The 26,438-nt window shown below is 35.9% G+C and overlaps 4 protein-coding genes across 4 annotated transcripts; 2 read left to right on the plus strand and 2 right to left on the minus strand.

The window, feature by feature from the left end:
• Window positions 1–1,010: 1,010 nt before the first annotated feature.
• Window positions 1,011–3,140, minus strand: LOC122047718 (ubiquitin-conjugating enzyme E2 variant 1C-like). Its single transcript, XM_042609166.1, has 4 exons — window positions 2,977–3,140; window positions 1,648–1,787; window positions 1,437–1,562; window positions 1,011–1,339 (listed from the first exon to the last, which is right to left on the minus strand). The coding sequence occupies exons 1-4, from the start codon at window positions 3,011–3,013 to the stop codon at window positions 1,199–1,201; spliced, it is 444 nt and encodes a 147-aa protein (XP_042465100.1). The 5' UTR covers window positions 3,014–3,140; the 3' UTR covers window positions 1,011–1,198.
• Window positions 3,141–6,871: 3,731 nt separating this feature from the next.
• LOC122047722 (probable ribosome-binding factor A, chloroplastic) lies at window positions 6,872–10,674 on the plus strand. The gene is made up of 4 exons (XM_042609170.1): window positions 6,872–7,297; window positions 7,394–7,567; window positions 9,621–9,795; window positions 10,230–10,674. Exons 1-3 carry the CDS (start codon window positions 6,914–6,916, stop codon window positions 9,762–9,764), a joined length of 702 nt encoding a protein of 233 aa, XP_042465104.1. The 5' UTR covers window positions 6,872–6,913; the 3' UTR covers window positions 9,765–9,795; window positions 10,230–10,674.
• A 1,675-nt stretch (window positions 10,675–12,349) lies between these two features.
• On the plus strand, window positions 12,350–17,003 carry LOC122047719 (protein IQ-DOMAIN 32-like). The gene is made up of 6 exons (XM_042609167.1): window positions 12,350–12,582; window positions 13,144–13,473; window positions 13,552–13,746; window positions 14,176–14,250; window positions 14,344–15,988; window positions 16,708–17,003. The coding sequence occupies exons 1-6, from the start codon at window positions 12,490–12,492 to the stop codon at window positions 16,725–16,727; spliced, it is 2,358 nt and encodes a 785-aa protein (XP_042465101.1). The 5' UTR covers window positions 12,350–12,489; the 3' UTR covers window positions 16,728–17,003.
• Window positions 17,004–17,239: 236 nt separating this feature from the next.
• On the minus strand, window positions 17,240–22,321 carry LOC122047720 (metacaspase-1-like). The gene is made up of 5 exons (XM_042609168.1): window positions 21,791–22,321; window positions 20,180–20,510; window positions 19,385–19,505; window positions 18,097–18,303; window positions 17,240–17,434 (listed from the first exon to the last, which is right to left on the minus strand). Exons 1-5 carry the CDS (start codon window positions 22,182–22,184, stop codon window positions 17,375–17,377), a joined length of 1,113 nt encoding a protein of 370 aa, XP_042465102.1. The 5' UTR covers window positions 22,185–22,321; the 3' UTR covers window positions 17,240–17,374.
• Window positions 22,322–26,438: the final 4,117 nt, after the last annotated feature.

Here is a 26,438-nt window from a genome sequence, read left to right on the forward strand (position 1 = left end):
TTGAATGGATGCTGTACCACGAAAATAAAGTCAGGTAGACAAAATATTACTTGCAGTAATATTTCATTATTGAGACTATGTTATAACTATTATTTACAACATTAATTGAAATTAAACATAGAAATAAAAATCAATCATTAAATTCCATACCATGGTGAGGCAAAGAAAAAAAATCCTTAATTTTACGATATCCTATAAACCAAACATCACCACAAAGAGTGCTTAAGAAGTTTACAACAAGAAAAGCCAACATGCGCAAATATGGGCCTAAATACAACTTTGGGTCATGCTGGGTTCAAATAGAAGATTACACCCTTGACCAAAGATAGCAGCCACAGAGGCACAGAAAGCTATCATGAATTCTTTGTATTTTAGCTTTTTTTATTGATGTTTTTTTTAAAAAAAAAAAACAGTATATTTCTACAAAAGCGCGCTGGGACTATTAAGTACAGTTTAAGCATGCTTGTTGGGTCGGATGCTTTTAGGAGACATCACCATAAATGAATGGATGTCTGATAAGTTATATTCAAATAGTCATTGTCCAAGTAATAAGGTTCTGAGCCTAGTTTAAATTGACTTAAAACTATAAGTACCATAGATAACCATATATGTTACCTATTTGAGTATCCATTGGTCCCCATGGATTTGAATGCACATTTATCATGTAAAGTGGGTACTTAAACAGACTCAAATAGCTAATATTCATTTATCCATAGACTTGTTTCAGTGTTGGTCTATGCAAGGCCCGCGAGCTGACAACTCTATGCCTAACTCAGCCTACCTGTATGGCCATGGGCCGTAAGCTTAACCCAACCCGAACCAGGCCTAGTGGAGAGACTAGGCCCGCAGTCCAATTGACACTTTTAAGTAGAAGTACCCTAAACGACCAGTTCAGACAAAAAAATTCACGACAAGGGTGCAGCTACCACCAATTGGATTTAAGTTGCTTCTACAAGAGGAAAGTGCAAAACAATGCTACTTGCAGACTTTTCCATGCTAACCGCCAAAAAGATAGGAAGGTTTTTCTTTAGATAATACACAAATTCAGAGTCATTTAGCCCACACTCTTTTTTGATAATGTATAGAGCCAACAAATTTAACCCCAAGCATGAGTTAAACAAACCACCGTTTACTGAATAATTGATACATGAAAGTCTACTTTCACCTTAATTAGTAACCTTTGGCCAGAGCCAAGTTTTTAGAAAGAAGTACCTTCTGGAGGCTGCACTAATCTGCGGTTGTGTGATGTTGCCATTTCTTTTTTGAGGTGTGTTAGAACATACTCCATTGTGTAATCACGTTGCCAGTTCCCCAGAACCAAAAATTTCTTTGGATCTACCTGGAATAATCACACCAAAACCTAGCATTAGTCTCCAAAAAACAATGGTAGTAATTCTCCTAAAATCTTTAAACTCATCTTCAACTCATGATATTACCACTCCTGTGTCAGGATTAACACAAGTCATGTTGATGCGTGAATGGAACCGAACACTCGGTGGCTTCTCGGGATAGTCCTTGTCACAGAACAACTTCAACTGATAGATGCGACCCTCATGGACTGTCTGCAAGAGCGTATTGGTGCAAAATACGATCATCTACACTTTCAGATTTGGTGATGTAGTGAAATAGAAAATGTCCATCTCATACATTAAGGGGGCCAATTATTGTGCCAGTCCAAGAGCGCATGTAAATGTCATCTCCATCATCCATGCCATAACTTACAGTACCATCTCCTATACCCTTTTCCCCTCTCTCGAGCTCTTCGAGCAATCTAAAGTTCCGAGGAACTGCACAATGATGCCATAACAAACAACGCTATTCAGATGAAGTGTCATCCTGATACAAATGATTCATTAAAAATGAACAAAATACATGAAAATAAAATGGTTTGGTAGTTCCTGAAGAATATCCTTCTACAGTTGAATATTCAATTAGATGGTAAAAAGACCAGAAAATACCAAAATAGAAGATGTTAACTAACAAACAAGTCTCCGTGTATTAAAATAAAGAAAAAAGAAAAAAAGTACAGAATACCAAACTCGGATTAGCAGCAAATTATAGGCAATAATTCACTAAAGTGAAGCTAATGTCATTGCTATTCGCCTCCTTCGCATTGCCTGGCATTCATTATGCAAAGAACACAGGAACCCAAGGAAGGGGCGATTTGCCGGAGTTGCAAATGAGCGGGACCAAGATATGGGATATGAACAGTAGAACAGATTAAAAGTAAAATCAAAGATGTTGGAGTAATTAAGCAAACAAGTCTCGTAATGGACACATGAAAAATGCACGCCGCTCTTTAGTAACTGGTTCTTAGATTTTACAAATAGCAATTATGAATATATGAATCCAACCAGGACCACTCAAATAAGCTTGCATATAGACAAACCAAAACAAGACCTGCAAAAACGGTAGTTTAACAGGGCTTCAAAGTATACCCGTTTGTATCAGAAGCATAACTAACAATTTGAATCTCGAGATACAAATTCAGGTGGGATCTTCCGAAATACTGTTCAGTGGAGAGCAAATTAAATTGGAGAAGGGGAGAATGCAAGTAAATTGTATCCTAACCATGATTCTGATGTCAAAAGGCTGCGCATATAAAATAATATATTGTTCGTTCTTCAATCGCACCTACCTTGTACACTCATCGTGGAAATTAATCTTAAAGATGAGAGACGGAGAAGCGTATAAGAATAACCGCAAAACACGATAGCATATCGAGGACGAGCCACCAACAGCCTAGCATCGCTGATTATAATTGGAATCTAAAAACAACTAGAAATTGGTAAAGCTCCATCAATTACCATCCAGAACTGCATCGAGTTATCGCGATTACCAAAGGCAAAAGCGTCAATTTGTGATATTCTCAATACTCTCGAAGGGAAAAAAAATCGCCTCAACATATAGATGCATATAAATTTAGGTTGGAAGAAAGAAGAGGAAAGGGGGGAAGGCGGGGGTGGAATCTCTCACCGACAACGCCGGATCCACCGGAGCTACCGAGAGTCATTGATGATACGTCCGCCGATCGCTGACTTCCTCGAGCTCGTTCGCCTCCACCACCGACAGCAGCCGAGGAAATCTGGAGGAGACCAGGAAAGGGAATTTGGTAACGCCAACTCGATTCGACAAAATGTGGTATTTAAAAAGGGAAAGCTATGCCTGGCATCTTGTTCGAGACGAACCGGCAAATTTTGCTAAAACGGGTGCACATTTCATTTGATCCGAGAAAACCGGTTCATCCAGACCGGAATCTGAACTGGTCTTTCTCGTCCATGGACTCCGGTCACTAGATTTTTTTTGAGGAAAAATCATTTTCAACCCTATAGTTTTCTGAATTTCTTTAGATGAGTCTGTCGTTTGAGATTCATCATTTTACTCTTTGTAATTTCAATTATTAACAAATGCCCTTAATTATCAACCTTTGTGTCTTAGAGATCAGCTGATTTACAAAATAGCTTATATTATATATATTTATAAATATTTTTTTTTTACCTTATATAGTTTTATATGGACTTTTTATCGAACCATGTAGGTAAAATTTTAAAATTAACAAATCATGTAAGGTAATTTTAAAATTATCAAATTATGCGTCCATTTTTATTTTACCCCTAATAATTGATTAATTTTTTTTATTAGTTGAATCAATTTTTCTATATACTGAAACATCCAAATTTTGAACAATTCAGTTGATTGATTTTCTTTTTTTATCAAAGTCGATTTTAAATAAAATTTATTGTTAGATCAAATGATATACATAAAATTAGTTTCTATATATTCGGCTAGCTTTCCTGATTATATTCATATTCATGCGCTCAAATATAAATTTGATTCAATATATTAAGAGCAGTAATTTTTTGAATATAAATGTATTTAAAATTTTTAATTCGTATTAAAAAATCATTACTCTTAATATATTGAGTCAAATTGATGTTTGAGGTCATGAATATCAAAAGAGATAAAAAAAAAACATATAAGAAATAGTTTCATATCAATTCGAGATCATTTGGTCCATCAGTCAATTTTGTCTAAAATCAGCTGATGAACCATTAGACCTCAGATTGACATGAAACTAATTTCTATATATTCGTCCACCTCTTCTGATTATTATATTCATATCCTCAAATGTAAATTTTATCCAATATATTGAGAGCAATGGTTTTTTTAACATGAAAATATTTAAAAATTTTATTTTATGTTCAAGAAATCATTGCTCTAGATATATTAAGTCAAATTAGTATTTGAGAGTATGGATATAATTAGGAGAAGTAGACAAATACACAGGAACTAGTTTCATGTCAATCCGAGATCATTTGGTCCATCAGTCGATTTTACTTAAAAATGACTAATGGACCAAATGACCTCAAATTGACATGAAACTAGTTTCTATGTGTTTGTCTATCTCTCCTGATTATATTCATACTATCAAATATCAATTTGACCTAATATATTGAGAATAATAATTTTTTAACATAAATTAAAATTTTTAAATATATTCGTGTTTAAAAAATCATTGTTTTTAATATATTGGGTCAAATTGGTATTTGAGGACATGTATATAATAAAAAAAAGAGAGACGTACACATAAGAATTAGTTTTGTGTCAATCTAAGGTTATTTGGTCTATCAACCGATTTTGATATATTGGGTCAAATTGGTATTTGAGTGCATATATTCAAAAGAAATAGACGAACACATAAAAACTAGTTTTATGTCAATCTGAGATTATTTGATCCATTAGTTGATTTTGTCCAAAATCATATTAATGGACCAAATGACCTCGGATTGACATGAAACTAGTTCTTATGTGTTCATTTACCTCTTTATTATATACATGTTCTCAAATAATAATTTGACCCAATATACTAAGAGTAATAATTTTTTAAATAGGAATTGAATTTTTCAAATACATTCGTATTCAAAAATTATTACTCTTAGTATAATCAGTCAAATTGACATTTGAGGATATAAATTTAATAGCCGAACATATAGGAACTAGTTTCATATCAATCCGAGATTATTTAATCCATCAATCAATTTTATCTAAAATTAACTTTGATAAAAAATAAATAAATCACTCAACTAATTTAAAAAATCAATTGATTGAATTGTCAAAAATTTTAACTTTTCGACATGGAGCAAAATTTATTCTACTGATAAAAAAATAAAAAGTTGATAGACTGATATGGGTAAAAATGAAAAATGAGTATCTGATTTGATAATTTTAAAACTATCTTATATGATTTGATAATTTCAAAATCTTACCTACATTGTCTGATAAAAAGTTTTATATTGTATATATTTTTATTTTCTCCACTTAATCGTAAACTAATTTGCAAATCAGCTTGTACTCATGTCAAGTTTTAGGATGCAAGTTTATTTATATTATAAATCCTTATTAATACTCTAGTCGAAGTTAAAAAAACTTAACAAAGCTTACAAGTTCTTAAATTTTAGTCGCAAGCCAAAATAAATAAATAAATAAATATATATATATATATATATATATAACACAACTTATGACGGTCTAGAATTTCAAATGACAAAGTATGTAATGGTAAAGTATTTAAGAGAAAATAAAACATAGAGACGAATATTTTAAAAATGAGTACGTGATTTGATAATTTTGAAACTATCTTATATGATTTGATAATTTCAAAATCTTACCTACATTGTCTGATAAAAAGTTTTATATTGTATATATTTTTATTTTCTCCAACTTAATCCTAAACTAATTTGCAAATCAGCTTGTACTCATGTCAAGTTTTAGGATGCAAGTTTATTTATATTATAAATCCTTATTAATACTCTAGTCGAAGTTAAAAAAACTTAACAAAGCTTACAAGTTCTTAAATTTTAGTCGCAAGCCAAAATAAATAAATAAATATATATATATATATATATAACACGACTTATGACGGTCTAGAATTTCAAATGACAAAGTATGTAATGGTAAAGTATTTAAGAGAAAATAAAACATAGAGACGAATATTTTAGATGTGGAGGTTACGATAGATAGATAAATTAAAATGGAAGATAATTTATTACTAGCAGAGTAAAAGGTGAAATTGTTATATTAGTAATTTATTCAGACGACCTCACAATCTCTAAATAGGGATAATTTATAGGGGCATTTATCTTAACATAATAACCATTTGTATAGGGAGGTTGGGGGTATTTACCCTAGTATAGTAACCTAGGGAGATCAGACATCAGCCTTTGTGTTGGGAATTGATCACTCTAAGACCTTTGTATATAGATGGTGACAAAAATCCTCGAATATGTACATATGATGCTATTTAAAAAGGTATTATATTAATGTTCAAATCAATACTAGTTGTAACTGTTCTAATTGTACTTACTAAGAGTATTCATACCAATTTCTTTATCTAAAATATATAATTTAAGATTTAAAAATTATTTTATTAAATTTAAATATTCATTTTTTACTACACCATATTTTAACTTCTTTATTTTCTCTCTCTCCTCTATAATATTTAAATAAAATTCATTCTCTAAATTTAGAGAATACTATTAATAAATACAAAATTTAAGAAATATATAGGGTAGATGATACAAAGATTTTTTAATTATCTTGTCTAAAATTTAAGATAAAATCTTTGGATAAAATAATTAATATGGACACCTTAAGATTAATTTCAAATATGAACATATGAATTATAAAAAAAAAATAGATTCATAAGACAATCCACGTTATAATCCTCATTCAAAATCTAAATTTAACATAAAAAAATTATTTTATTAAATTTAGATACTAATTTTTCATTATACCTATAAACTTTTCTATAATTTATCATATTTTTTATTATTTAAGGAAGGAGAGAGTTTTGAAGGGGATTTTAAATAATCAGGCGTCCGCATCCAAATCCCGATTCTTCTCCGCCCTATCCATGACTCGCTTATCTGCTCCTTGGAGAAGCACAACAAATACCATGAGCCGGTTGCCCCCGTCTCCTCTAACGCTCTCCGTTGCTCTGTTCTCCACCACCAGCAGCAATGTCTCCAGCTACGCCCTCTGTCTCCGTCCACGGACCTGGACGAGCCCTAAGCTCACGGTGGTGATCGGCGGACGACGAGGCGGGACGGTCCGGTGTATGGCGAACCAGCGTCGGGTCAAGATGGTGGCCAAGCAGATCCAGAGGGAGCTGTCGGATATGTTGATCACCGACAAGGTTCTCCAGTATGCCGTCCTCCCGGAAGCCTCCCTCGGTGCCGACCGCTACCTCTCCTCCCTCACTACTATTAGCGGCGTCGAGGTCTCCAGCGACCTCCAGGTGATTCATTTGTTTTGACGGTGCGATTACTAATTTTTTGGTTTGGGGAATTGTGATGCTTATTAGGCTAAATCTAATTCAATATTAAGTTTTTAGGTTGTTAAGGTGTATGTGTCTGTCTTTGGTGATGATCGAGGAAAAGAGGTTGCTATTGCTGGACTGAAGTCGAAGGTCAAGTATGTGCGTAGTGAGCTGGGGAGGCGGATGAAGTTGCGCCTAACTCCTGAAATACGTTTCATTGAAGATGAGTCGCTAGAAAGAGGAAGCAGAGTAAGCTTATTATATCGTCACATTGTGACCACCTCATTGTTTTCCATGTCTGCGTTTAGGTTAGCTGATGTAAATATTGGCAAATTGATAAAGAGCTAACAGATCAACATATCATGTTAGAGAAAATAGAATTGGCAAATAAAACTTTTAACAATGTTTTAATGTGTTATGCTTGTGTTGCTTGCATTTTCCGCAAGATAGTTCTTGATCGAGAGTTGACTTTTGATTCAATGGTTTATCATTAGTTTCTTTAACGTGGTACTTCTATCCATCTTTGGTCGATGCCCTTGATTGGTTTGTAAATGATGTTGAAAGAGTTGAACAGAAGTAAAAGAGCAATGCCTAGCTCCATGGATATTGGGACCAATTCATGTTAAAAAGTAGACTAATAAGTGATTATGTCTATCTGCTACTCTGTTATCTGTTTAACATTGTTTGCTACCACGCTGAAGAAGATTATGCACCATTGCTAATTTTGTACATCTTGGCCTTTACTTCAAAAATCATTATTTCTGGATGTAATTCTATGTATAAGAAGCATACCCAAAGATCAATCTGTACACACAATGAAGAGGATCAAACCTTGGTATCTTTGGTATCCAAATGAAGTGTTCCTGAATAAAGGTTTTCAAGCTGTGCTGGTAGAATTTAAGATAGCATCTCAGGCACCATGCTGGTTGATCTCCTATTCCTTGAAAAATATCAATCAGTCTGACAGTAATGTTTGAACTCATACTCTGATTGCCTTTGTTATTTGGATAAGAGTAGTGGATTGCAACATGGTACGGATCTAGGTTCCAACACTTTATCTCATTAAAATTTACAAGTTGTCAATGTGGGTGCAATGTTCACTCTGAATGTCACTGTTGGTAACTGGTTTTCAGTTTTGATGAGCCTGGGGTTCATAGATGGGGATTCCAAGTATGACTTTTTGGTAGTTTGTGTCCTACTAAGTTTGAACCTTTTCCTAGATATGATATTACTAACACATCTTGGATGCCTAAGATGGCTGATCAATCATACTATACATATCTCATAAAATCTTCCTCATGCAATTAGTCAAATATTAAATCACATATAGATCTATAGTCATAGCATGTTATACCTAAATCTCATACATCGACAATTTAACAACTCATAGAAATTTAAATTTATAAGATATATAATTGTGGTTATTCTTTAACTGAAGATAGAGAAATCTATAGATCAATAGCTAAGAAACTAAACAAACTATTAGTAGGTGATAGAAGTACTATAGGCTAAACTAGTAAGACATCTATGTAAAGTGTACTTTTGAAATATCATAACTTAAACTATACTCTCGCTATGTTCAGTATGGTTGTCATCACTATTGTTATGCCTTCCAGGCCTTGGTGCATTTATCTTGTTTGCCCCTCAATCTGGAAGAACCTTCAGCCCAATTGATCATTGTGTGTGACAGACCTTTTAGCTTCAAAATATATATTGGATGGCACTGAATTTCAAATTTACTTCTGGTTTGATATTAGATCCCCTCTGTGCCAGTTTAAATGTTTTATATTTTGTCTATGTGAACTTAAATGTTTGAATTCCTCCTTGCCTTTTTTTAGATATTGGAGTCTAGAATGAAATCATAATGTTAGTAACATTATTTACATGTTGTTGAATCATCTTCTTTCTTGACCTATTGAATTTGTATGACTCGTAATTATTTGAGATGAAGATTGCCTTAGGAATTACTTCTTTGCCTAGCTGAAATATTGTGATTGATTCTCAATTACTGTATCTGCTGTATGCTTCGTGTTTCTGTTGTTCTGGAAGATTAGTTGTCACATTTGTAAGTGTTAGACAACATGCGTTTATCTTCTTGGAAGGGAGATGCCTCATTACCTGTATTGGACTTGGAGAGAAGGAACATAAATTTAGCACAACATGTGATGGCTTTCATTTCTTCATTTATTGAAAAAGTTAATGTGCCCTAAAAATTCTTGTACTAATGTGTTTTTTCATAATAATGAGTCAACCATACAAAAGAATTAGTTCAGCCTGGAATTGATTAAATTTTCTCCCGTAGGTGATAGCCATATTGGACAGGTTAAAGGAAGAGAAGAGCACCAGAGATCAAGATGTCAAACAATTTGAACCTCCAAATTCTTCTGAAGAAGACGGAGAAGGTGATATGGATAATGAAGATGAAGACATCATTTATGTAAATTAAAACAAATTGTTGAAGCTGTGGTATCTGCAGGGTAAGTTCTTAAGATCTTCCCAAAATAAATAAAGAAAATATGAAAGGTCACTGTACAACCTTCCTAGCGAGTTAAATTTGTTTACAAGCTCCTGATTTCTAGTTAGTGTTTTAGTCTTTCAGCTACTATTTGTTCAAAGTATTTTATGCACTCAATTTTAAACTTAGCAAGCATGATTTTTGATAGCAATCATCATCCATCTTTGGTTTACTTCTCTCACTTCCTCTTTCAAATTATATTCATGAGGTCAGACTACGAGTTATAAAATTGATTGTGGCTCAGTTTTGACCTTAATAATTATTTTTCCACTATGATAAAAGAAAAAAGAACAGGGAAATCGGGTCTCTTGAATGGATGTTAACTCATTTATGTAAGTGTGAATCTGGTTACTTTCTCTCAACAACTTTCAAAACCAGAGCATTTAATTGTTGCAGGCGATGCCAATCAAATGTGCCAGGATGGAACATGTTCTCTAGTGACTATTTGCGTATGTAAACCTAACTTGGTACATTTGTAGCTTGTAATTTATTGATAAATCTATTGATGGTAAAACCCCAACCACAAAAAAGGGAGGAAAAAAAATGAACTACTTGATTTCATCATCATCCCCGAGTAGGTCACCTACTTGGATTTTCATTCGGCGTTGTACTATAACTTACTGACAGAGCAGCATGGAAAATGGAGATTCTTTGCGCTTCAGGTACCAACTACCGTGTCTGAACTACTAAAGTGAGGGTGTTGCAGTTTTGCAGTGTGAATTCATTAGGCTTTATTGTCCCATGCTTTTCATCTATTTATTTTGTGTCTAGGATATTTCATACCCATAACTAAATATTTGTCTGTAATATGAAAAAAAAAATCCATATCATCTGCAATCAATCAATCTCAATCTGTATTGACTTGTTCTATACCTACAAATAGAAGTCTCAATTAAGATTCCTCACTTTTGTTATTTGTCTGTATGACTTATGGAATCATATATTTGAGTTTGCTATCTTGTCCTAAGTTTTTGTTCAAGGCAGCAGCCTAGTTATTCCAGCATATTCTTTAGTGCGGTTGTCACTATTGTCTATTGTAAACATTTTTTGTTGGCTTTACACTATCTGTGTTGATAAGGAACACACCATTTTCGTGACATTCTGCACATTGAATGACTTCACTGCACAGTTCGAGAGACTGTGACTTCTGCATTCAATCATATGCTTGTGTTTGCTAGCCTGGCATGAATTCTCTATTACACTCTTTGTCTTAGCCTACCAGATTCGAACTGGTACATTTATGATGTTTTATTATCAGCAGACACTTATTAAATGCACATGAAACGCTACTGTTGACATTTTTGTATGAACCAGGAACTTCCCCATCAAGGAACAAAGACTCATAAATGCTAATGAAGGTAAGCGCAAATCTACATTCCTGTAAATTTAACATCAAATTAAATGAGGTTCACTCAATGGTGATGAGGAGTCTTGTTCAGGTTAAATTGATTCACGTAAAGGTTCATTAAATTGGGTTCAATTTGCACGAGCTCGATCTCATCTAAACCTCAATTCTATTGCATTGTTTTTCTGCTTAACCTCCCCTAACCATGTTCTCAATTCAATTCTATTGCATTCTTTTTCTGCTTTACCAAGACACTTCGATCACCTGGGTTGATCAAAGACCCAAGCATGAAAAATATTGAGCCATCCCATTGGGCTTTGTATTGATGAAACATGAGATGCTTCTTGTCCTCGTCTCATGCGACTTTGCTCTTTTTCTGTCCCAAGCAACATGGCTTAGGCTGTCACTGCCTTCCCCACCCAACCTCACATAACATGAAATCATAACAATCAATACCTTGTATGGCTTGTAGTGATCGACATCCTCATCTCTGGTACGACCGTTCAAAACCACAAACCATATCAAATATTGTTCTTTCTTTCGTGTAAAATATCTAGTTCATCTCAAATAAATTTCACGGGAAATTGTTACGTGCAGGGAAAATCAGTTTTTTTCCCCCCCGGAACACGGCTGTGATTTTTGTCAAGCAGGTAAAAACGTCAGCTGCAGGACCGTAGGGTTCATCAAGGATTGCTAGTGGGCCGTCACGTTGCATGGAGTAAATCTACGATTATCTCGTATCTGGGACATCGAGAATGCGCAATACGGTATATATAATTATAATAACAGTCTGTCGGAACGGCTAAAATTGACGACGGCAAACCGGCACAGACAGCTAAGTAACACTGTCCCAGTCCTCCGTTATCCGGCCCGCTGCGGTATCTTACGTCTTCATCAGTTAATCACGGCCTCAGCTTCAAGTCCCGAGACTCCCAACGGCCGTACTGTAGAGGAGCGCCCCACTCCGGTGTGTTTACCGCCCGGTACCTGCAACGTTCAGGTCGTTACCCATTCTGCACCACCACGTGAAACCGAGCTACCAACTCGTGGGTCCCACGAATTGGGTGAACTAAAGCAGGCGGAGAACTTTTTGGGTCGCGCAAATTAGGTAAAACAAAGCGGACGCCAGCTGCGGGAATTAATCGGATTGGATGCGGCGGTTTTCGGCGGATTTTAAATTAAAACTGATCGAACTAATTTAGCAGAAGCAGCTGCTTTTGCTGCGACCGAGCTCTCTCACTGTGCGAGACCAAGCGAGCGAAGAAGCACCGAATCGTGAGGAGGAGGAGACGGAGACGAAAGGAGGAAGCGATGGGGAAGCCGGCGAGCTCATGCTTGAAGATCATGGGTTGCGGTGGAGGCGGTGCTGACGCCGTCGACAATGGCGATCTCTTGCCGGAAGAGGTAAACTTCGTGTTAGTTTTTAACATCTTCCATTGTGATTGGGGATCTCCGATCCGTATTGTTGGAGTTGAGGGTGGGAGGAGTGTTGGTTCGTGGGGGATCTTGCCGGAAGCTGACGTCTTGGATCAGATCCGTTGCACAGGATCTCGCAAATACCATTTACCGATCGAATTGGTCATTATTGACCTGCATTTTAGGTCATTCCGTTCATGCTTCTCGTTTTATTTTTCAGTTTGCATTTCGATTCTTAAATGTGGATGTTCTGTGGCCATTTTGGAAAATTGGCTACTTAACAGCTGCTAGAAAAGAGACTGTTTTTTAGTTAGAGTGATCCTTATTCCATTAATCTCGTCCCTTCAACAGCGTGTGCTATTAAAATTCTGGTATACCTGTCTTAATATATCTGTAAGCAGTCTTAAACCTGATAAATTGGACAGTTATACTTGCATGGTGGACCTGTTTAGTTGTTGGGACTTTCGTGTTGTTTAATTTTGTTGACCTTGAAGTTTTCTTTGTCATTGTTATTTCAAATCCCGATTACAATCTAATGATTCGTGGCAGGCCCAGGCTACAACTTCATCAGACAATCGTAGGTGGAGTTTCCGAAGGAGATCATCTAAGCATCGTGTTCTAAGCAACACAGTGATCTCAGAACCTATATCTGTTTGCTCCAGTAAGGAAAGTCAAGAACTTCCTACGGCTAATCTCCAATCTCCTTTCCCAGAAGTAGTCCAGGAACAAGAAAAACCAATTAAAACTTCTCTATTACCATCAGAGATATCAAATACAGAAGCTCCTCTATCCCTTTCTAGTGGAAGTATATCTCCAGTTGGTCCAGCTCTCAGTGAATCTATTGCAATTATATTTCAGGCGGTTATAAGGGGAAATTTGGTACATCCTTCATATTTCTGAGCCTACATTATTCTAGAAATTACATCTAGCTTCTCTTAATTTTCACGATAAATTTAGGCCAGGGAAGAGGTACATAAACTCAAATGCATTGTCAAGTTGCAAGCAATTGTACGTGGATACCTGGTGAGGAGGCAAGCTATTGGAACTTTGCAGTGTATCCAGGCCATCATCAGAATGCAAACACTTGTACGGGCTCGTCATACTCGCCAACTATTTGGGAAGTCAAGGCCAAATGATACTAGGAAGTTCCTGGTAGGTATCAGATATCTATCAAGTTTTATTGATGTTACTATGTTAGTGAAATCTTTATGGATACTGGAACAACCAAAATGCTTCAAATACTTGTAAACTTTATGCAAGTTGATTTCATTTCTCAATTTGATGAGCACAATTATTGCGTTAGGATGACTATTTTCTTACTTAGAACTCAATAGCAAGATAAAATATGGTTTGAACACATGGCCTTTCAATGCTGTGCAATGCTTTAGTGTTGTCTATTTCTCGTGAACTTTGGCTGTCCTTGCATTGTCAACTGAGCCATAGCTGTCTGTGACAAATATTCCTTTTCCTAATACTGTAATGTAGTTCATAAAGTTTGGAATTGTTACTAATATGTTGTAACAACATACTCATGCTTTGAGCTTTAATTGGAATAATCTCGTCATGCTGATTTTATCTTAGGGGAAGGGAGATTCTTTCAATAAACCAGGCAGATCAGCCATCAATAAATTACTTACTAATGGCCTTGCTCATCAGGTAATGGTTGTGGTTTTTTTCACTTCTTCATATAGTGGATACATTTCTTAGTCCAATCTTCTATAAATGACTTGCATCTTTTAATTCTTCAAGCTTTTGGAGACTACACCAAGGAAGAAAACAATCCACATCAAATGTGATCCATCAGAGTCTGATTCAGTTTGGAAGTGGTTGAAGAGATGGACGGCTATAGCTTCATCAGCAAACCAACAACCTGTGAAAAGCTTCGGCATTGGCCATCAGGTGCTAGAAGGGAAAACTAATGTCGCAGAGGGTATACCAAAAAAAGCATTTTCTAATGCAGCTTTGTCAGTTTTGTCTGAACCAGTGTTGCCTCCAACCAAATTGATGATGGCAGATGATGATGAACAATATTTAATGATTGGAGACGCGGATGGCCTTCAATGTCAGACTTCTGTAAATTCACAATCTAATTCGTTCAACTTTGGTGAGGCAGACAAATTGCAACCTGGAAATGATATTTTGGACACTACCGTTCAAGACTACGCTAAGCCTAAGGTTGTTAATGATGAGAGGTTGGATTGCATAGATGATACGAAACAAGCGCAGCCAAATAAAAATTCTGGATTAACAGGTGAAAAATCACCTGTTAGGAAAGACTGCTTCAACCATGATACTGAAAAGGCATCCTCTGAAATGCTGGAGGATGGCGGGAAGAAAATTGCTGTTAGTTCAAGAAAACAATGCAACCCAGCATTTGTTGCAGCTCAGTCAAAGCTCGAACAGTTGAGTTCAAAGTCAGCTGTTGGTCGACCTGTTAGTTCTGCTTATCAAAATGCTTCATCAAAATCAAAATCAGAAAACCAGAACATTCACACAAGTTCTTTTACAGAAAACAATGAAGCAGTTTCAGCTAAGACTTCGATAATGTACGATTCAAGGCTTCAAACTGCAGCATCAGAGTGTGGCACTGAGATATCTATCACCTCCACTCTTGATTCACCAGACAGATCTGACATGGAAGGTGGGGAAATTGTTCTCGAGATCAGCACTTTGGAGAATAAGAATTATGGCATTGTTGAGGAGAATGCTCTTGAACTGCCCAGTTTGAGTGGTAATGGTAGACCTGAGGATGGAGATGACAATGTGGCAAATTCAAATGTTTCCATCAACTTAACACAGTCTGGTCACAAGTCGACTGAGCCAACTTCATCAAGTGCGATGACTCATCAGGAAGTTACAACAGAACAAGGTAGATCACTTGAAGGAACTCCAGTAAACTATGAATCAGCAGCTGATGCACATGGAACCCCATCTAGTGATATCTCTGTAAATGCCAGAAAGAAAAAAAAGGATGATAACATGTCTACTTATAGGCAAAGGTTACAATTGGTTGGAAAAAATCTATCATCTAGTCCAAATAATGGTTCAGGCGTACAAATTAGTGTAGAAAATTTAGTGAAGGATCCAAAAATTCCAAAAAGGCGTAACTCTTTTGGGATGGCAAAGACTGATCATGTTGAACAAGAACCTAGGCTTAGTAGTAGCAATTCGCTTCCAAGTTATATGCAAGCCACTGCATCTGCAAGGGCTAAAGCATATGTCAGTACATCTCAGAAGTCCAGCCCTGATCAGCAAGATAATCATCCTAAAAAGCGACATTCCTTGCCTGTTGAAAATGGAAAGCAGAGTTCATCCCCACGCATGCAAAGATCGGCATCACAAGCCCAGCCGAATGGCAAGGCCAACGGCGTTCATTCTCCACATACTTCTGCAGGTAAGCTGCTACTTCTATGAACACTGGTGTTGACACTGCAGATCCTAATGCATATTCTTCTTAAGTGCCAATGCATTTGGTTTCCTCCTAAAATATCAGTAAATTTTGTCATATTTGCAGTAAGCAGACCTTCTTGATGAAGACCACATTTATATCATTTATATAACCTTGACTGAACTACTCGTTGGATCAGAAAAACCAAAAATAGAACCTCTCCAATTCGAATTTAGTTCATGATTCAACCACGTGAAAAAAGTCAAAAAATAATCTGGCCGAGGTTTTCATAGAACACTAAGAACTGGTTAGTTTTTAGAAAACTAGGTTAATTTTATTCTATGGCTTCAAATGTCAAATTTGCTGAATGACATAATTGAGTTAGGAAAATTATTATCATCAGTTTTTAACATATAATAAATACATCCAAAGCAACTTACAAAACTTTAACTTAAATTTAGTTGCAAGTTGGTATATGTATAATTTTTATCTTGAATGATTGTGAGAAATATGCAACTAGGGATATTATATCTGGGATGGTCTAACCGATTAGCTTGTTTGAGGTGACATCTGAGACAATCTACAATTTGGGCTGGTTCAACCAGTGAATTGTTGTCCTGATCTCGGCCAGTCTTATTTCCAGTCCAATTCTTATGGCTGTTCACCAAATCCTCTTCTTGAACACACTTTTATTTTCTGACATGACAAAGTTGTATATTTTTCAGAGAGAAGATGGCAAAGATGATAAACACAATGAGAGAGACTTGATCAAGATGCAGCCCTGGAACTTTGGCTTTGCCAATTAAATGTCTATTCAAGTGTTTTATGATATTATGATCATCCCATATTGCGTAGAATAAGGAGCTTCTACCAGAGAGTTCGTATAATATATCTCAAAGTTGTGTGTTTTGATAATATTATTGGTGTGTTGTGTAAGGATGGAGGATGTTGAGATTTGTTATATTGTAAGTTTTACGAATTTATTTTTATTTTAATCTGATATGCAAGCTTTTGGAATTTATTCCATTTGAAGTTGCTTATTTATTTTGTTTGCAATTTAGAACCCTGATCATTCGTTAGGTTAGCGGAGTTGCTATTTTATCTTCCTTTTTTTTCAATGAACTGTAAACATTTCTGTTCTATTTCTAAATTTAGAATTTAGTATGTATTAAATTATTATTTCTAAATCATTTTAGCTATTTCATTTTTATTTTATTTCATTATTTAAGGAATATGTGCACGATAGACAGAGTTAGATGAAAAAAGAATCCATGGTAATTTCCACACAAATTGTTTCACCAAATATTAATATCCAAATCCAACAAACAATTTCGCTGCCAATTGTGCTTCCTCTGGTGTGAGCAAATCCGGCTTAGAAGCAATTCCATAAAATCACAGAGAGAATGGTTTTGAATAAACATCGAACATTTCGTTGGAAGTGAGTTGTGGCTCCTGCAAATTTGACATGAAAATGATCAACTTTAGGGATTCTTATCTGATGAATGAATATGGCAAGAACAGGAAGAAATGGACCTCCTTCATGGAAGAACAAAGTTAAGAAACTGAACAAAACTTGGATACACATCTCCTTTATCAGAAGATCAGGCTATAAACGTGAATAAAACTTAGGTGTGGACCCATTCACGGAGCTTCGGTGAAGGGTCTGCACTATTAACAACATTTGCATCAAATTTAAAGAAATGCTAACTATAGGTATAAAACTTAGATGAAGATCCTTCTTTGTGAAGAACAGGCTAAGAACATGAACAAAACTTTGGTGCAGACTTCTTCACGGATCCTCTATAAAGGGTGTGCACTTAAATGATGGCGAATATCAAGTATGAAGAAAGAGTGCACTTAGTATGAAACTGAACGCGTGAATATGAACGCATGAATATGAACGCATGATGATACATCTTTTTCACAGAGTTCCATGAGACACGTAAGTTTTGTTCCAAGAGCAATGTTTTTAAAACCAGGCCGACATGTGAACCGGCAGTCTCTTTGTTTTCAAGTTCAGCAAGAAATATATAATGATCTGATATGATCGGTTTGCCTTCTGATTCCCAGGTTTATAGTTCCAAAAACACTGCAAGAGAAGAGAAAAAATGTACCTGTCTGAGTGTGCCAGGCATACTACCTCCAGTCAGCAACATAGTGATGAGTGAGGTAACAGGGCCTGAAGAGAGTGAATCACCAGATCCCCTAATGGTGGATCGCATGGAAGACAGTATAGTTCCATATGTAGCCCCTTGTCCTCGCTCAATGGCCTGGATGAAGCAATAAGTCATGGCACCTGTTGAAGTAATCCCTGATAAAGCCTGCATTAGAACCATTTGATGAACTATCATCAATATTAAAAGATAAACTAGAGAGGAAAAGAGTTACTGGATTTTCAATTATAACTGCATTAAAACTTCAGAACTCAACTTGGTGTAATTTAGTCTGGTTAAGGAAAAAAATATGTTCTTTGATGCACTATACTACCAGCTAAATGACAAGGATAAACAAGTGAGCACTATTTTCCTTCAACACTCGCTTAAGGCATTTATAGATAAATATAAAATATGATTTAGTTTAAAACATATCTAATATTATGCTTATGTTTTAGATAGAACTAGTAATGTTTTTTTTTTTGGTTAAATATATGTAACTCCGCTCATGACGAATTAACCCGTCATGGCCGGTTCCAAGCCCGGATAAAGGAGGGTTGTGTTAGATTGCCAACTAGCATAAACTATGGCAAATGTTCAATCTATAAATACATGTAAATATGCTTTATGGAAATCAATGCTATACAATGTTTTCTTTTGCATAAATTCTTCATAAACAACTTGCTATAAACAACTAAATTGTTGGAGTCATATCATTGCTACTCAGGAGTAGATCTCTATTGACAATAATCTCCATCATGTATTTTTTAGTTCTAATTAATTCAATTTGTCTTGCTAGGAACCATCAGTTAGGTTTGAACCTGCCTAGACCATCTTAATTATTTGATTTCGTCATAATCCATTTTATATTATACCATGCCTAATTGCTGACTAGTAATATCACTTTTCTTTCTATTTCTTGGTAATAAATAAGTTCACTTATTCATCTAGACATTCTTAGCATCTGGTTGTTACCTTCTTACTCCTAAATGTCTTAACTGTTTTAACTGAATAATGAAGATTACAAAAGAAAACTCCAAGCACTGAAACGTTATAGTTAAAATAAGATCATCTTAAGATGGTACACAACAGGCTTACAATCATCAGAAACGTTATAGTTAAAATAATCAATCTGGTTCTGGAACTAAACTCTCCTTAAAGTTAAGGACGGAATAGATTTTCTATCACTGAAGCCAACACTATTTAGATGTTGTAGTTGTTTATTCACACTGCATGCAATAAAAGTTACCGTAGTGTCTGCAGAGGTCTGATCATCATCACAACCACTGAATGAAATGGCTTCTCCGCCACTTGTACCTTTCCAAGCACCATTTCGAGGTCGATGATCTTCCCATGCATAAACTCCACTCCTAGATCACAAAAGACAATTAGCTTTATATATTCTGAAACACGAAGTGTAGATACTCAAAAAACATCTAGGTTGTTACCATAGTTATCATAGTGATCTGAGTCTAAAACCATGTGCAAAAGAAAAGAAAAACATGAAAAGAAACTCTCTCTGGTATTAATGGACCAGCAAATTGATTAAATAAGTTCAAGCTGACGAAGTATAGAGATTAAATATTAAGAATATGAATTTGCAAGTTGGTTCTTTTTCTAAGAGCTCAAATTTTTGAAATAAACAATCAACCAATTAACTTCCATAATCTCTCTAAGCAGGAAGTCCCTCGACCCAAAGACATGATTACTCTAGATTTAAGGGAAAATAGATTGGGAATCTCTTTTCTTTCGATTCTCATAAAGCCTGTGTTATCAGATTCTGAGGTACTCATGGGAAGAAGGACATGGTGTTTTTAAAAATTTATCACATCGATAAAGACAAAATGAGTAACTAAAATAAGAAGCTAAAATAATGGAAGAAAGAAAAGCCCCAATTGGACTATTATAAGTTGAGTTATATACTTCTAGTAAGTTATTACTTATCCATCACCCACGTAGCATAGAAGCTAAAAGACAATTTAAAGTCAAAGGAATGCTCTCTAGAGCAAAGGTTCAATCATGAGAGTAGTTCTATATTACTGACCTGTTCATTCTGCAAAGATAAGGTAGATCTAGCATAGTGCCACTGTGACAAGCATCTATAATAGCATGAAGCCTAACTCCAGAAGGTAGTGGCCTAACTAGTGCCTCATTAATATCGTTATCAACGATCATTCCATTTTTCTGAAAGTCTAGAGGACAAAGAGTCTCATCGTAGCCATCTGCTTCTTCCCCTCTGTAATCTCTTTGTTGGGAACCATGGCCAGAGTAGTGAAATACCAAAGAGTCTCCAGGTTGACAACCTTTGACAAGCCAATACATTGCCATCATTATGTTGTGTTTAATTGGAATCTTGTATGGATCTCTTTCTTCCTCTGCAAAGGGTATCAATTTAGATTTGTCAAAGAAGTATGCTGCAACTTGGTATCTCTTATAGTCAAGTTTAAAACCAAACTGACTGAAAGATAACCTAGAAATTTTGTACTGAACACATTTTCAAAAATAATGTTTTAAAGAAAAAAAAGGAAGGTGGCAACTTCCTAAGAAACTATTTGTTGTTTTCAGGTTGCTTACATATTGAGGCCTATTACTTTCTTTTGAACTCAAATATCCTGGAAAAGATTTTAAGATTTTAGTTTGCATCTTGAAGTCTCCACTTGTTTTTCAGGATAAACCTTAACCTATAGTCAGTCTGGACCTGCAATATTTTGGTTTCAAATTGACCCCTTTCTCCAAGACTGATTAATTTTTAGGCAAAAATAGCCTTGTTTATAGATTAGTGGAATTTGAATAATATTTTCATCCATGGGGAAATTGCCCAAATTTAATTTCTAAAATAATTTTGAAGAGAAAGGCCAAAATGAGATCAATTTTCTACTTAAAAAGGAAAATTGACCGCACTTAAAATTTAGCGGTTATATTGAGAAAAATTAAAAGCGTTGTGGTACAAATGGAAATGTTCCTAGTATCATGAATGTTCATCCAAAAGTATCAGTAAACTAGTTTATTAGTCATATGTTCATCCAAAAGTATGGGGCAGAATACAACCATCTTTCAAAAGACACTAAGATAGACTTGGCTACTTTTAGTTTCCCATGATATAATAAAGACTATAACTTATATAAGGAAAGAATCCCAATCAACATAATATAGAAAATTTAAAATCTTCACCTGTTCTAAACAAGAGAATATACATAAAAAAATTGCAAGAATTCATTGCTAGCATACCAAAAAAAACACTGAATCTCATAGATAAACATCTTTGAATCTGTCCAATGTTTCACTATCATTAAATTGATCATGGTTACAAATCACATAATGCAGAGGTAACTAGAAAATATTTGAAATAACAAAAGTACAGATTACTGAGAGTTTGGCATTTTTATCTGGACAAGTTCACCCATTGGTACTGACATACTCATAAAGTTTATAATCATGATACGATTGTTGTCAAATTTGTCCAGCTCTCACAGCATTGTGAGCATAAGCCAAATCATACACAACTCAAGTTCATAGATATTAACATATTGTGATCTTTTGTATGGTAATCACGATTCACGCAATTTGGTAGTGAACTTCCAATATCAAGGAAAATCCCTAACTTTCCAACGACAAAAAAAATAAAAAATAAAAAAATCGCACCTTGAACGCCTACCTGTCAACATAATTATGTTGGACTCCTGGAAGCCGAATCGATTGATAAGGAGGTACTTCATACACTTGGCGTCATTGATGCACCCCTTCAGCTCGTGCCTTGTGTTCCGATACGTGATTCCGCAAATCACCGCCTTCTTCCGCCCACCCGGTCTCTGCGGCGGCGACGGCGTACTCCAGGAAGGGGGCGGCGGGTAAATCGGAGGGGGGCCGGGACCGGGGGGCGGTTGGAAGGAAGGAGCCGAAGGAATCATCGGGGAGCTCCTAGAATCGGCTACGTAGGTGACGGCCCGGCAGACGGCGCAGCGGATCGAGGAAGCCCCCGGGGGGAGCTGCAGCTGGGTGCGGCAGTGGGAGCAGTCAATCAGCATCATCGCCCGGTAGGGAGGGAACATGGCGACGGCGTGGCTCGAGAACACGCAGGCGGGGAACGATCGCCGGCGGAGGAGAAGGATAAGAAGGAAGGAACGAGGAAGACCGAAGAAGAACGAGAGGAAGAGCCGGAAGGAACGCGTGAAGCAGTTGAAATTGTCTCCCGAGTTTTTTATTTTTTTAGGCCAATTCGATTTTTTTTTTAAAAAAAAAGGGGCAAAAGGAGGAACGAATATATTGTGGGGCATATTATTTGCACTAATAGACGATTGACACGTAGGAAATAACTGGAAGGTAAACTTACATTTCGACACGTGGCCGGATTTCATTGGTTGAAATAATTTTTTCTTAATTTTACCGCGGTTGAGGACTTACAGCTGTCAATTGTCGGTTAACGGGTCGCCGCCGCTACTGAGCATAAATTGGACTGTATTCGCGGGTCAAACCCGATAAGGACTCGCGGGCTTCCACGACTGCGACACCCGCACAATCCGAGAGCCAAAACCGAAACCGAGGGGGGCTTGCGGCGGACGATGGGGAGAAGCCATGGCCGTGGAGTCGATGCCCGCAGCGCCACCGTCGCCGTTCAAGCCACCAACGGCGACGCTGCCGCCAGCAAACTGTGCCTGCTCTTCCTTCCTTCTTCTCACTACTCTTTTATTATGTCATTATTGTGAGCTCTGTATGATTGCAGATATTGTTTCTCTGTCCTTCATTAGTATATGACATAATTGATTTGATTTGTCTTCTCTAATGACTAACATATACGATTTTATTATCATAAGATCTGGAATTTGAATATCGATAAAATCGAAATAAATACCTCACTTATTTGTCATCATAATTTGATTTGAATATCGATAAAATCGAAATAAATACCTCACTTATTTGTCATCATAATTTGATTTGAATATCGATAAAATCGAAATAAATACCTCCCTCATTTGTCATCATAATTTGCTTGGTTCGAATCCGATTCAAAACTACATGTGGTTGATCATTGATATAATTATTAATTTAAATATTAAAAAAAATAAAAAGTATGCTGATAATAACTTTTTAAAAATATAGAACAAAAGTATTTGAATTTAATATATTCAAAAGCATATAGTGAACGTATTATTAAAATTGTATTTTTAAATTTTTCTTTCAATCAAACTCATGAATTAGTATATTGTTATCAATTTTTTAAATCAATTTTCATTATAGATGATCATAGAATTTACTAAAAACTTTTCTTCCATCTTATCATGAAGAGTTGTGTTAATAAGTTTCATAGCCGAAAATGCTTGAAACGAAAAGATCAAGTTAAAACAAAACAAAACAACCTATTAATTAAATAAATATATTAGATTTAATATATACGTAAACAATGTAATATAATATTTAAACTATAATAAATAAGAAAAAAATCATCCATCAATTGAATTGTAAGTTCTTGACTTATTTGTTTAACTGATTTCGACATGATTCAAAAATAGTTGATAAATGACCAACAACATTAAGTTTATAGTGATCCAATTATATTTCAAGTGGTACAAATTTTGTGCATCGAAATCAAGAGAATAGAATTACCCAACAAGTCGATAGATATAATCAACGTTAAGAAGTTTAAAGTTTTTTTTTTTCAAGTTCCAAAGTACAACTAAGCTTAAGAAATTCGACTATCTCATCCTTGAATTTATTATTAAGTTGTTCAATTTGAAAATCTATTGTAGCAATAAATACATCAAATCGATAATGGTGTTCAATTATAATTGAATCATTTTGTTGACAAGAATGAACTACATCAAATTTATAATGAACTTCCATGTGAAGTATCTTAATGTCATACTTGCCTCTGTTAACTTCCATGCACATCCTAACCCTTGCTAGAATTCCTGACTTGTCGGAATTGCATATCCAGTCTTCAACCAATTAGGAATTGAACATCCTGACTGGGATTAGTTAACCCTGTACACTTGATAATAAGGTTAAACCACGACAATATCTAACTTAACTCACTTGTCATTTATCAAAACCTTAAGTTAGATCGTTAGTGCAAAATTACACCAACAGACTGGAGGCATCACGGGTGAACAGAGGCACCTCGAAGAGGAAGCACTGATGGTGCCTCAGTGGAATAAAGACACCCTGGACTAATAAGCTGCAAGGATAGATGTCAACACATCAAAGGCGTTAGGGAACACTGGAGGTGCCCGGAAGAGAATAAATGCCAACTTTATCGGATCAGATCATCATGTATGTGTAAGTACCCAGGAAAATACCTCGGGATAGTTTTGATGTGGCCAACCGAGTTAAGTTAGATTATGTTGTGTCTGATCCTTATGTCTAAGTGTGCAGGAAGTTAGAAACACAAGAAGTCAAGTAAAAGACGTAGCTAGCGAGAAGGATGACATAGAGAGAGAGTCGACAGCTCAGTGCATCTAAGGGACGAGGTACTGTGGAAGATTACATCAGCGAACGAGAAGGATGCACGAGGCGCTTCTAAGGGACGAGAAGCTGGAGTGGAAGATTGCTCGAGGAGAAGCTAAAGTTGGGTTCGGGTGAGCTCAACTCTGGATGACCGGAGCATCACCTAAATGATCAGAGCAGCAGTCGGACAAGTCAACACGAAGTTGACTTATCCAAGCGTCTGGACCAAGTCCAAGCGCTTGGACTAGCCTGGTATAACACAGACGGCTCTTTAGATCGTTACAACGATGATAACTCTCAGAGTCCACGTCAACACCAATCCAAGTTCCCTAACTAATCCTGGTGCTCAGACGAGGATAAAATATTATCATCAAGTCGTTGAAGAGCCGTTGCGAAGTAGATAAGATGCACCACTGTGGTGCCTAGAGCTGCCACATCAGCCAATAGATAAATTCAATCAATAGGCTATAAATAGATCTTTGGTCCTAGGAATTCAGAACAAGACTTGTAAACGAATTATGTGCTTTCATCTCTTTAGTTTGTAATTTCTTTACTGAGCTTTCAATATTTGTAAGAGGTTTCTCTACCTTCCAAGAAGGAGATCTCTAGTGCTTTCACTGCCTTGGATTAGCAACCTCTCCGGTTGCAAATCAAGTAAAACATTCTTACCTCTTCTTTATTCTATGCTTTTATTACTAACTAATTAACGCGTTTGTCTTTGCTAAATAGAAAGCAAAAGAAAGTGTGTTTTTAATTGTAGGGCTATTCACCACCCTTTTCTAGCCAACCTTAAGGGGCTAACAAGTGGTATCAGATCGAGGTTGCTTCAGAAGGATTAACTGTCTTCTAAAGCACAAATGACCACGTATGTGTTTAGTGGAATTTTACCAATTGGAAAATAAAAATGGAGATATTTTTAAAAATTGACTTTGATATTTTATTAACTATCAAGTATGATTTTGTATCATCTAATGATCAGAACGGCGATGAAAAAGAAGAAAGTCACTAGACTAAGAAGGAGCAAGCATACTTCGTGGTCAACGACAAAGCAGAGTTCTATCTGCTTAGTGTTTTGCCTCCCCAAAAAGTCAATCGGATCAGAGTTTATGAGTCAACCAAAGAATTCTAGGAGAAGTTTCTAGAGTTACAGAAATGAACCTCAGAGACTAAGCTAGCAAAACAGGATATGCTCTGGAATCAATTGACAAACCTTCGGATGGAAAAGGGAGAAACTGTGACTCAACTACGTGTGAAGATCAAGGCACTGATCACCATTTAACAACCTTGGAGAAGTGGTAACGAATAGAGATTCAATGAGGTATGCTTTAAATGCGTTCTTGAAAACTCTCGAATGGACCTCGATAGTAGACGCCTACTACATTTTCAAGGACCTCGAGGTAAGTAGTTTAGAAAATTTATTTTCTACCTTTGAATTACATAAATCTAGATGTGCATGCATAAGAAAGGACAAGGAGCCAAACAACAATGTCGCCCTGAACACAAGAAAGGTTGAATTGGATTCTGACACATCTCTCGACAAAGATGAAAAAACTTGCGTGGTAAGAAATTTTTTAAAGTTTTTTAAAACTAACAAATTCAACAAGTCTCATGCTAATAAGCTTCCACGGAACAAGAGAAAAGTATGATGCTAAAACTACGATGAGGAAGGACACATAAAAGAAAGTTTTCTGAATTAAAAGGCAAAGATAAAGGATCAAGCAAGCCGAAACAAAGGAACCACAAAACAACATGGGACGAGTTATCAGAAGAGTCCGAATTGAAGAAATATACTGGACTAACATTAATGGCGAGTCATCAAACAAAGAGTATTAATGAAGGGGGAGCTATATCAGAAAATAACA

The sequence above is a fragment of the Zingiber officinale genome, chromosome 2B (genome assembly GCF_018446385.1).
Source record: "Zingiber officinale cultivar Zhangliang chromosome 2B, Zo_v1.1, whole genome shotgun sequence".
NCBI lineage: Eukaryota > Viridiplantae > Streptophyta > Magnoliopsida > Zingiberales > Zingiberaceae > Zingiber > Zingiber officinale.

What these genes read in the sequence shown, in the direction of transcription:
- LOC122047718 (XM_042609166.1), bottom strand. Translation starts at nt 3,013, where the DNA reads ATGACTCTCGGTAGCTCCGGTGGATCCGGCGTTGTCG. An exon ending in CGGTGGATCCGGCGTTGTCG is followed by an intron (nt 1,788 to 2,976) that starts GTGAGAGATTCC and finishes ATCATTGTGCAG; the next exon opens with TTCCTCGGAACTTTAGATTG. An exon ending in TTAATCCTGACACAGGAGTG is followed by an intron (nt 1,340 to 1,436) that starts GTAATATCATGA and finishes TGATTATTCCAG; the next exon opens with GTAGATCCAAAGAAATTTTT.
- LOC122047722 (XM_042609170.1), top strand. Translation starts at nt 6,914, where the DNA reads ATGACTCGCTTATCTGCTCCTTGGAGAAGCACAACAAATACCATGAGC. An exon ending in AGGTCTCCAGCGACCTCCAG is followed by an intron (nt 7,298 to 7,393) that starts GTGATTCATTTG and finishes TTAAGTTTTTAG; the next exon opens with GTTGTTAAGGTGTATGTGTC. An exon ending in CGCTAGAAAGAGGAAGCAGA is followed by an intron (nt 7,568 to 9,620) that starts GTAAGCTTATTA and finishes TTTCTCCCGTAG; the next exon opens with GTGATAGCCATATTGGACAG.
- LOC122047719 (XM_042609167.1), top strand. Translation starts at nt 12,490, where the DNA reads ATGGGGAAGCCGGCGAGCTCATGCTTGAAGATCATGGGTTGCGGTGGA. An exon ending in CGGTTATAAGGGGAAATTTG is followed by an intron (nt 13,474 to 13,551) that starts GTACATCCTTCA and finishes CGATAAATTTAG; the next exon opens with GCCAGGGAAGAGGTACATAA. An exon ending in ATGATACTAGGAAGTTCCTG is followed by an intron (nt 13,747 to 14,175) that starts GTAGGTATCAGA and finishes ATTTTATCTTAG; the next exon opens with GGGAAGGGAGATTCTTTCAA.
- LOC122047720 (XM_042609168.1), bottom strand. Translation starts at nt 22,184, where the DNA reads ATGTTCCCTCCCTACCGGGCGATGATGCTGATTGACTGCTCCCACTGC. An exon ending in CAACATAATTATGTTGACAG is followed by an intron (nt 20,511 to 21,790) that starts GTAGGCGTTCAA and finishes TACCCTTTGCAG; the next exon opens with AGGAAGAAAGAGATCCATAC. An exon ending in TGCCTGGCACACTCAGACAG is followed by an intron (nt 17,435 to 18,096) that starts GTACATTTTTTC and finishes TCAAATTTGCAG; the next exon opens with GAGCCACAACTCACTTCCAA.